The 11425-nt window shown below is 36.6% G+C and overlaps 1 protein-coding gene across 1 annotated transcript; it reads right to left on the minus strand.

Moving 5' to 3' along the window:
* Nucleotides 1–5116: 5116 nt before the first annotated feature.
* Nucleotides 5117–9118, minus strand: LOC108556737. Its single transcript, XM_017912950.1, has 3 exons — nucleotides 9037–9118; nucleotides 7199–8549; nucleotides 5117–6811 (listed from the first exon to the last, which is right to left on the minus strand). Exons 1-3 carry the CDS (start codon nucleotides 9049–9051, stop codon nucleotides 5193–5195), a joined length of 2985 nt encoding a protein of 994 aa, XP_017768439.1. The 5' UTR covers nucleotides 9052–9118; the 3' UTR covers nucleotides 5117–5192.
* Between the last annotated feature and the right edge of the window lie 2307 nt (nucleotides 9119–11425).

Genomic DNA, 11425 nt, shown 5'->3' on the forward strand with positions numbered 1-11425 from the left:
TGCGTCTCATATTTTTGTTTATTTCTGATTCAGTTGTCAATGAATTATGTAATATCAAGATTCTTTTCAGTTAGTATTTTGAAATAATTTCTTTGTTTATTTAGTTCTATAAGTATTGATTTTTAAATATTTCAATGACAAGTATCAACTGTCAATTGAAACATCTGTCATTTGAGATACCTTACTGTCCCTTGATATACACATAAGGGTTGTTTGTAAATCGAATTTGTTCGTAAGTGGGGGGAATTTTAAAAATGTCTATATATATGTATACGTATTACTGATTGGACAAATTTGAAAAAATAGATTAAAATAAACAAAATATTTACTTATACATACGTAATGTAGATATCACAATTGTTTAATAAAAAACGACAAAAGAAAGATATGCAACAAAACAGATAGTGCATATTATATTTTATTAAAGAAATTATTAATATTTGTTTGGACAGTTAATTTTTTTTATCCTTGTAACAAGTTAGAGCTTTTCGAATTTTGTTCGTTAGTCCGGGAGTTCGTAAGTCGGGGGATACCTATACTTGACTGTCAGTTGATACACCTATTAAATTAGGTCATTAAGTATGATGACCACTTAAGAATCAGTACGTTTGATTGATAATTATGTCTCATGTCAGGCATAATGCGATTGCGGCATAATAAATTAACATGTGATTGTATAACGCGAACGCTTCATATAATTATGTAAGCGTGCACCAATTGAACGATGCATCATCGATCGTAGATGATCCGTAGGGACGTTAATTATGTAAGACGTTAATTTATTCCAAACTGCGTGTTGCTCGGTTTTCCTTGTCTTGTTGTTGTTGTTGTTGTTTGGCACGAGGAATTAACGTACATCTACTTCATTTTTTTTTATTTTAATAATTCCACCTCGATGCTAATTTGAAACCGTAAATAAGCTGCTTACTCTCGCTACTCCGAACTTTACACAAAACGCGAACGATGAAACAATTATTATTCAGAGAGTTATTAACCGCTTTACCGTGCAGAGAGTTAATGAATGCTCGTCACATTAAAGCCGTAATACGATTACAGGTGTTTCCTATTTATTTATTTCATAACCTTTATTTGTTTTGTCTATTGTATTTATTTATTTTTTTATGTCGTATAATTTAATTTGTTTTATATTGATGCTCTGCGATTCCACTATTTCCTTTTGACTGTGAATCTGATGCTATCCTTAACCGGTGGCAATCGCAAGCCCGACAACCGAAATCCCGTCTATCAAAATCCCGACGTCCGAAATCTCGAGTGTATTGAAATCCCGACTATGTCAAAATCCCGACTATATCGAAATCCTGACTACCATAATCCCGACAATCAAAATTCCGACTATATCGACCCATCCTTAACACTATCATTGTCCATCGACTTGGCAGAAGGTCCATATGCTGAACCTCATTCATTTGGTCATAAAGGACTTGGACAAAGGACTTGGCTTGACCAGGATTCGAACCTGCGCCCACGAAATCCTGGATAGGGCGACTTAACCATTAGTGGCCCTCTTTATTTATTATTATTATTATTTTTGTACTTTTCGCTCACAAAATTCGTTCTCTATTTATTATTTACTTTTGATATTTTGGTTATTTGCGTAACAAAATCTGGCGAAGAGCAAATTTTAATTAATTATTTAATTCAAATATTAATAATTATTCCGCACCGGCCGTTTTCAATGCGGATTTTGTTAATAAAGTTGCGTTCGTTTTTTGGGGGGGTGCCGGAGCCATTTTATAATTTCGATTCTATTCAATTGATTTTATTTTATTTGCTTGTTTTTGTTTTGTTTTCTTCTCCAGTCGCCCGCCCTCAATGTTATTCGCAATTATACATTTATATATTTATTTATATACACGCTCGTATAAATATATTACTAAATAATAATTGGCATTTTTAATTAAAAATGCATTTTAATTGAACCGGACCTATTATCTATTTTATTATGGCCATAAATATATAGTTAAGCGGAAAAGTAGATTACAGCGATTACATTGAATATTCTATTTCATTGTATTATTACAATTATTATTTGTTTGCACGAATTTTATGCAATTTATTATATACAAGCACTATATAATCTCTTACGTAATTCTCTAACAATCATTTACATTATTAACAAAACAAAAAAAACGTAATTTTTTTAAGTATTTTTTCGAGAACCTTTATTAGTCTACTACAAAATATTTTATGTTAATTATTTCCTTGTAATAAGCTATAACATTTTGTCAATTCATATAAAAATTTGTTTTTTTTTAATTGGAAATTATTATTTATGTAAAACAATCGATTTTTCAAAACGGAATATAATATTAATAATATTTCCCGTTCGAATAAATTTTGAATAGTGCAAAACTTATTATGAATTATATAATTACATCAGAGAATATAATAAATTCTACAAATTTTGATAAAATTATCTCTTACATAATTTGTTTTAATGTCTTCACTACTTAATTTAACTATTTACATTAATATTTAGATGAACTTGATGACATTTTATAACATGGCATTTTATAAATCGAACTTTTTAAAAATGATAATTTCAATTCAATAATTGTAAAACTTTATAAATAATTTATTAAAACAGGAGGTATCTTTTACATATATTTATTTTTAAGTTATATAAATTATAGATAAAGATATGACGATTTCTTTAAATTATTATCATGCTTCATTTAATTACTCTTTTTTTCTCTTTTCGTAAGAAATTTGAAATATTAGAAAAATTGATTTTTTTTTTTGATATTTTACTTGGAAAAACTTAATTAATTATATTGTAGATTTCTCATAATTTATAAAAAAAAAACTATATGACATTTAAATTGCATTGAGTTAATAGCTTACTCGAAACTTCTCGCCTGAGTAAAAGTGTTTATTTCACCGTATCAAATTCCTTTGTAATGAATCTTCAGACGATGACTAACATGAGAATTGGTCACTATATTTTTTAAACATAATTTGTAACTGTAGTAATAATAATAATTTTGACCAATTAGTGTTAGATTTTCTCAGAATGATGCAAGTCAACTTTGAAATGACACTAATGTATGTGGATACTCGTTAAATTTACATAAAAAAATAAATTGCAAAATAATAGTAGTTATATAGTTGAAGTAATAAAGCAATTCGTAGATCGGCAATTACATTTTATATCTGTGTACATTAGTGGCATTCTTCAATTCAAAGCCAATTACTCTCTTGGGCAACCATTTTGAATACAATCAATCCGAATGCCACGCAGCGTTGTACAATTTTAATGCCACTGCCGCCCCCAGTGGAACCTCGTTAAACTGGGCACTATATTAAACTTGAGAGTTTACCGCCTCCATTAACGCATGCCCCGGGGGCAATTGTCGACGAAGTAAAAACGATATCCATCGAGATCCAATTGCAATTAACAGCGATTCGCATTATGTTTATAATAAAAATCTCAATGATTTTGTTTTTTTGTTCATCTCAAAAGAACTTTCTCATTGTTGGACAAGTAAACAAATAAACAAACAAACCTATTGTGATGTATTGATGTGAATCATATTATTATGATTATCATTATTATTAAACTTTCTCCTCGATGAACAAAACGAGTCGGTTACGACGGAATGCAGTCGCATTAACATGTTTTACGAATTAAGCGGAAATTACGGAGGCCGTTAAATAGGGAGGAGATAAACGAAGATGAAGATGAGGAGAGAGGAAGAGAGGGGAAACATAGAAGGAAGGAATGAAGCACTTGTGATGTGATAACAAGATGTTTTATGCAGCGAAAGCTCGAAAATAATGATTTTCGGCGTAATGCCTGGGATTAATTAAGTTAAGCGAGAGCTGAGAGCATTACAAAAAAAAAATAGAGAAGTTGACTGGATGCGAAGAAGAGAATGTATTAGATGGAGCGAAACGAAATGGAATTCCGATTTGTTCACTTTCAATGTGTTTAATTTTTTTTTTATAACTAAATTTTTGGATGGAAAAGTGAACAGTAATTTTGGTTAGGTTTGACATGGTTTTTTTTTTTTTTGTAAAAATAATCGAAGTTTTGGAGATGCAATCTTTGCCCGTTGTAACCGAGCTAATGAAGCACCATTTTCGCGCGTTATTTACATATCGTCAGGGTACATACAAAGTGTCTACTTAGGAAAGTTGGCTCGTGATTAAGTAGCGCACAATCGCCGCAAATTTTAAGCCCAAAGCAAACTTAATTACAGTTGTGGATAGATTAAAATTTATCGTGCGGCGTCGATTTAGTTTGTTAAAATTATTAAACTCTTTCGGTTAAGTCTAAGTTCCGGAAAGTTTCACGAATGATCATGCATGGAATGCCTGATTAAGATGGCCAGGTAATTGAGAGAGAAAAGCAGATGCAAGTTGTAATAAAAAAAAAAATCTTATGGTTGGGAAGGAATGAAACGTCTCTGGTTGTGTGGTGAAATGGAAAGATTCCTATGATCATATATCTCTTAAGATAATTCTCGAACGTGTAAGTCATCTTGGCGTCTTTCACCAAACGCCGGTTGGAGACTATTGGATGTGGCTGTGTGTAAGTCTGTTGACCTACAGACTTTCACCGCGTGCTCTCTGTAATTAATTTATTTCAAGGTCTACTCTCACGAAAATTGATCTCACGCGGTTTCTTCGGCCGAACTAGAATTGGAAATTTTCGAATCATAAATAATGTGTAATAATATTGTAGACTTGTTTCGGTGTGCACCGACGCATCGTGAAGACTCAATTACCGTGGATCATCTTTTGTTTAAAGCGCGCCACTCTTTTCTATTCCTTTCTTCACTAACATCATTCTAAAGAAAAGAAGAATTAATAGTGAGAGAATACCATTAACCCCAATAACTCTTATACGATTGTTTCGTTAATTGAAGTTTTCACCGAAAACAGAAGAAGAAAAATAATTAATAAAGAAAGAATTTTTAAATAAAAACAAACTCGATTTCTATAAAATATCTTTTATTTTGTACATAAGATTTCATAAATATTTCCTTTTTATTTTGTTTAGTACAATAAATTAAATTCTTAAATAATTAAATAATTCTGAAATTACAAAAAAAAATGGAGCCATAAATATTTTAAATAGTAGTTTCACACATGCAAACTATAAAGTTCTATACTAGTAATATAAAAAAAAGTCTTGAGCACTAATATCGGATAGAAGTGGCTACGTCCTAAGCGTAGCTTGTTTTCTGTGGTTCGTAACTACCATACTGTTGGCCGTTCCTAACTTCTAAACTTTCACTTGTTTCGATTTTCTTCTCCTGGTCTTTGGCTTCCTTTGCATTGGCGTTGAAGTACAATGCAATCTCGTTGTCATCGATCAGTTGTAACGGGCTGTCAGTATTTTGCGGTTCGGTCGTCAAAGTTTCATCGGTGACAGGAGCAGTGACTACTACCTGGCTCTTGATAGATTGCTGGGCATCATCGTCGGTGCTAGTCCTGAACTGTAAATGAACATCTGAGGATGGCAATTGCAGGCTACTGCTGATATCAGGTTGCACGATAAGAGGTTGTCCATAGATAGTGGCAGGCTTATGCTGAGAAGGTTCGATGGCGTCAATGATGGATTGCAATAATCCATCGCTCAAGAGTTGATGGTGAGGAACATTAATTGAGGACGGATTGGTACCAGCAGCACCATCAGCTGCTTGGATCTGAAGGGTGTATGAACCTAACGCACCTTGGACTGGAATGTTGTTTAAATCAATGCTCTCAGATTTTATAACTTCACCTCCAGGAGCAAAAGATTCAGCTAAAGATTTACCATAATGCTCTTTACTCGATTCTTCAACGCTATTGATGCTAATTTCGTTATGGACGGATTTCTGTTGAGAGTGAGCGGTCTGCGAATCTTGTGATCCATAAGAGAAAGAAGGATACTGGGAGTTGCCAATATTTGTAGTCAGAGAAGAGAGCGATGCTGTGTAACTGCTTGCAGAAGGCACTCCATAAGTCAGAGAAGGCAGAGGTGGTAATGGTTGTGAATTGTGCGAAGTGCAGTCATATTTGACATCGGAACCAAACGAATTTCCATTGCCATGCGTCAAGTCAATGGTGACTGGTGGAAGAGAGTGGTCCAAGCTCACGGTAAGTCCATTACCGTGACCAAGAGCATGGCCATGACCGTGACCGTGAATGTTGTGTAATTGAGGTTGTGGAACTTCGAAGGAAGATGTATCAACAGATCCAAGCGATGCAGCGAAGCTGTGCGACGCAGTAGAATGTGCACCGTGGTATCCACCATGATGCTTGTTAACTGTCTGGAACGAAGTTGGATTGTTTACTTGAGGAAGGCTGAAGAATGTGGAAGGTGCTCGAGGCTCGTCTTTAGCTAATTCCGGGATTGGTGGTGGGATGTAAGTGGGTCCACTGAAATCAGAAGAATGAGATGATTCGATGATTCCGGCAACATCTTTCTGAGCAACGCTATGGCCGATGGATTGAAGGAGACCGTTTGGTACTGGTTCCCTGAAAACTACTGGTCTTTTTGGTGGATTCAAATCCAAAGCATTCAGCTTATGATTGATCAAAGGTGTTCCGTAACTTCCAGCAGGTGGCACGCCGTAAACGCCGCTTGGTGGTATCAAACCAATACCACTAGAGGAAAGCGATAAACCTTTATCGAAACCGGTTTGGAAGTTGGAGCCGAACGACGATGATGACGATGAAGAAGAAGCTGATGAAAGACCGTGATTATGGTAGGAATGTGACGCTGCGTAAGGACCATTTCCTGAGAAACTATTGAGTGGTGGCGCAGAATAAGAATCACCACTGTGAATTTGACTTCCTCCTATGTGAATATCTCCATTAAATTGGCCTTGTTGAAATTGGTTATCATGGATTTGTCCACCATTAAATTGTCCTTCGTGTACATTGAATTGCCCTTCATGATTTTTACTGCTGTGTACTTGTCCATTAAATTGTGAATTGTGACTGTGTCCATTAAATTGTGAATTGTGAATTTGTCCATTAAATTGTGAATTGTGAATTTGTCCACCATTGAATTGTGAATTATGAATCTGTCCTCCATTGAATTGTGAGCTATGAACTTGTCCAGCATTAAATTGTCCGCTGTGAATTTGTCCAGCATTAAATTGTGAGCTGTGGATTTGTCCAGCATTGAATTGTTCGCTATGAATCTGTCCTCCATTGAATTGTTCGTTATGAATTTGTCCACCTTTTATGTGTCCTCCATGAGGGAATATTTCGTAGCCAATGCTCTTGATTAGTGACAAATGATTTTCATGAGATCCTCCCAAACCGGCGGCCGATAATCCCAAGGAAATAGTATTTTGATCTTGGTTTTGGATATGAGCATCTCCTGATGAACTAACAATTCCACCTGATCCAGTCACCGTATTCAAAGGTGCTCCATAAGAATCGCTAATACCAGCAGAAGAACCATACGATGATCCCAAGCTCAGAGATGAGACACCATGACTGGTAGTCAACGGTGGCGGAATAACGTCATTGTGTAGGTGCAGTTCAGAGTTTCCTTGGTTCAAAACTTCGTATGAGCTTGTGGGTGGTCCATATTGTTTCGTTGGTGGTTTTGAAATCAATCCAGGAATTGGTTGCCATCCATCATATTTAATCTCTGGAGGAGTTGGTGGAGCTGGTATACCTGGATGAGGTGGTCCATGCGGGATTGGCTCTGGAGGTCCATAATTTGTTTTTGGTGGTCCATACACTTCCTTGTTTATTGGTTGGGGCAATTGAATTTTCTGCGGTGGATTAGGAATGTTTTGGAAATTTGGTAAATTAAAGAAGGTTTGTTGCTGATTCTGCTGGAATTGATGTTGCAGCTGCTGTTGTTGGAATTGATGTTGTTGATGGAAATGATGTTGATGTTGATTTTGAATAATCTGGTGTTGTTGAATCTTCAAAGGTGGACCATAATTGATCTTCGGTGGTGGGCCATGGAAGGGTTTAGGAGGTGGTCCGTAGATCGACTTTGGAGGTCCGTAGAAAGGTTTCGGTTTGAAGTGATGCTTAAGGGGACCGAATGGATGCCTGAGTGGTGGTCCGTAGAATGGTTTAGGTTTATTGTACAGAGGATTGAAGGGTTTAGGTGGTTTCGGGAAAGGTGCGCCGTATTTCTGTGGAGGTCCGTATAAAGCCTTTGGTCCGAGGAAATTGTTGGGTAAAGCTGGAAGAATATCTGGGGGTGGTCCAGGATAAACGATATTCTTAACTGGAGAATCTGGTACTCCGTAGACTGGTGCTGGTAGACCTGGATTACTAGGCGCTGGTGGCAGATAGGAGTCCTGAGGTGGTCCATAGGTTTCGTGAGGCAGTTGTATATTGTAGAGCCCTTGCAGAGGAGCTTCCCTTCTGTTAGCTTCCTTTTCCGAGCTAGCTGCTACAGAGTCTGTTACTTGCGTGGTGCTGCTACTCTCGACGTTCGCATCGCTACTCGTACTGCTGCTCTTCGTTTCAGATTCGGAGGCTGCGCTCGTTTGGCCATTGTTAACAACAGCGTCGATTTGTTGCGATGCCAATAAGGCACACAGGAGTGCAATAAACGTCTGCAAACAAAGTGAGGAAATGTTAGCTAATATTCATTGCATGCAACGGAAATAAATGCATATATAAATATAGTATACATGCGCAGGTTGAGGCTAATGGAGAATAATTCAAACAGACATGTTATATCGCTGGAGAGAAGTTGGCTGTACATTAATAGTGTATGCAATGCATATGTGTCAAATAATGGATAATCTGCATTGGGGATACCTTATATAGTGGATTCAGCCGCACACAAACACAGTTAATGCATTTCCGTTGCCAATTAGTTATTATGAAAGCTACAACTGATGATATATATAACATGTGTTATATATATATATACATATATATGTTTGTGTGTATATTACAAATCTCGATCGTAATGCGATCACGGCACTAATTGAATGCGAATACTGAACTAACCGTAGGGCTAAGAGAATCCAATCCTGCAGTTAGTCACGAAAGGTAAAATAATGGAGAGAATAAGTACAAAACGTATGTACTAACCTGTTGTATCCGCATGGCTGAAATCCAAACTGATAGGTATCCTTAAAAAGCAAGCACACTCACTGATTACAGAACCTAAACTACAAATCACTGCAACTCTTCTACTACTAGTTTCTTCTACTATATAAATTATTTTTTTTGGTAAATGAAATTTATCTGTGTCTACCGTGCAGCCATGCCGCGGTCTTTTCGAAAAATAATTGCGCTGTAAGGAGATGCTTATTATATATGAGCAGTATTTGATGATGAAGAAGAGGTTCCCCACTTCTTGGATTGCGCCCAAGGTAGGGATTCGTGCGCTCGGGCAGTAAGATAAAGGCGAAGAGAGGCCAAACAGAAGAGAGAAAGTAGGATATTGGAAGAAAGTAGATGCGAGAGTTTTTAAGTATCACGTCGGCGTGTGATGCGTTCATGAATTAGAATAAAATGAGAGAAAAGAGAAGACTTTTTTCTTGGTGGAAGAAGGAGAGAACAAAAAAATGGAAATAGAAGGATTCGAAGCTCACGGTGAGATGAAAGGATCGAATGAAAAAGGAAGGATGGTTCGTGCCATTGATACTACATCTGATACACGCATATTTTGCGTCTCCCGTCATCTAGGCACATTGTTTCAACGAAAGTGATTACGTAAATATCCGGAATACGGCGACGATTGGGCATTTCCTCACGCGCTCGCGGATTTCTCTGGCTCCGCGAATTAACATTCAAAGGAACTGGATTCTAGAGTTTAGTCATGCAAAGTGAAATCCGTCTCGTCCATCTGGGCTCGGCTTCCCTGCTAAATATTTCATTGTTTCGCAATTGCATTTGCGGAAAATGCATCAGTTTTGGTTTATCCAATTCGTGACTCACATTCAAATCATAATTGACAAGCTCGTTTATTTACTACTGGATAGAACAGTAATTCTTAATGTAATCGAATCCAAATAGAGCGTAAACGTAATTTAAGAACAATAGACTTATTAGTAAAAGAAAACTACTCAATTTATCATGTATCCCATTTTTAGTAATTTTTTTTTAAATTAAAGTTCTTTTAGTTTGAAATATATACAAAATTGTATATAGTAAATATAAAAAAAAAGCTATATTATTATTATTAATTGGTTAAATAATTAATAGATTTGTTGAGCTCTGAACCATTGATCATTTGTAAGACAATGGTGTTTATTTTTTTTGGGAATATAATTTCCAAATGAGATTCCCATCACGCGATTTCAGATTGCGTAGCTATTGTCTTACAAAGCTTTCTCAATTTGATTCGACCAAAATTTTATAGTCAATTAGTAATATTACACTTTTACAAGAATCCGAAATGTAAGCATTCAATTACATTTATTGGCGATGGAAAGATCTATGATCTAAAGATAGATACTAATAGTAGCAAGTAATTGGCGAGTATTGCGTAATGGATTTGCGTAACGCAATGTTACAAAGATGATGCGGTATTCCGGACGAGCGAAAACTCCTCCAGGATCGCACGCTAATGCGGATTACAGGATCAACGGTGCGCGGCAGCAACAACCGCGGCATTACGCAATTATGCATTACTTACAATTAATCGTGCCGCGTGTAAATCCGCTAATCCGATTATTTACGGTAGGCGAGACACGCGTGCAACACGCTGCAACAATTACGGGGGACGGCAGTGGCGGCGGAGGTGGAGGTGGAGGCGGCAGCGTCGACGCGCCGAAAACCAAAACGGCGTCGGGTAATTAAACTAATTAATAAACGCACGTCGTCCTGCGGGCCGCCGCTTCGTCCTGCCGCTCCTACCGCTCGCCGCCGGATACAATGGAATTTAATTGAAACATTCCCGTAGATGCAATTTGGAAAATGTAAAAAAAAAGACCGTAACGACATGGATGTTGGCTGCGCTGCGGTCTTAATGGCGTCACGGTGACAAGGGGGAACGAAAATTACGTAATACGTGATCGTGTTCACTTCTGTTTCACCCTTTTTTTCTTCTTCTTCTTCTTCATCCTTCTCTACTTCCTTTAGAACAGTTTCTGTCTGTGCAATCGTTTTTATTTTTATTTTGGTTATTTATTTTTTGGTTTGTTTTCATTTCTTCCGGAGAGATTATCAATGAACTGAACGAATCCGCATTTATCCTTGAAAATAGAAACCTCCGGGAGAACGGCTCGATCCATCAATGTCGATGCCACGAGACGGCATCTTCCATCACGGAGCATTCCACAATTATAATTGCATTGTCGAGCAATGAAGAAAACATGCGCTCTTCGCTCGATTGAATTGCACGTTTCAATCGGCAAGGCGACAGTTTTCATACCGAAGACATCAAACCAAATTGAATGATATTCGTGTACAATATTACATTTTCACATCACATCACATTAAGTTATTATACATTTTTAATAATATCTAAAGC

The sequence above is a fragment of the Nicrophorus vespilloides genome, unplaced genomic scaffold (assembly GCF_001412225.1).
Source record: "Nicrophorus vespilloides isolate i.1.1-1 unplaced genomic scaffold, Nicve_v1.0, whole genome shotgun sequence".
In the NCBI taxonomy this organism is placed as follows: Eukaryota; Metazoa; Arthropoda; class Insecta; order Coleoptera; family Silphidae; genus Nicrophorus; species Nicrophorus vespilloides.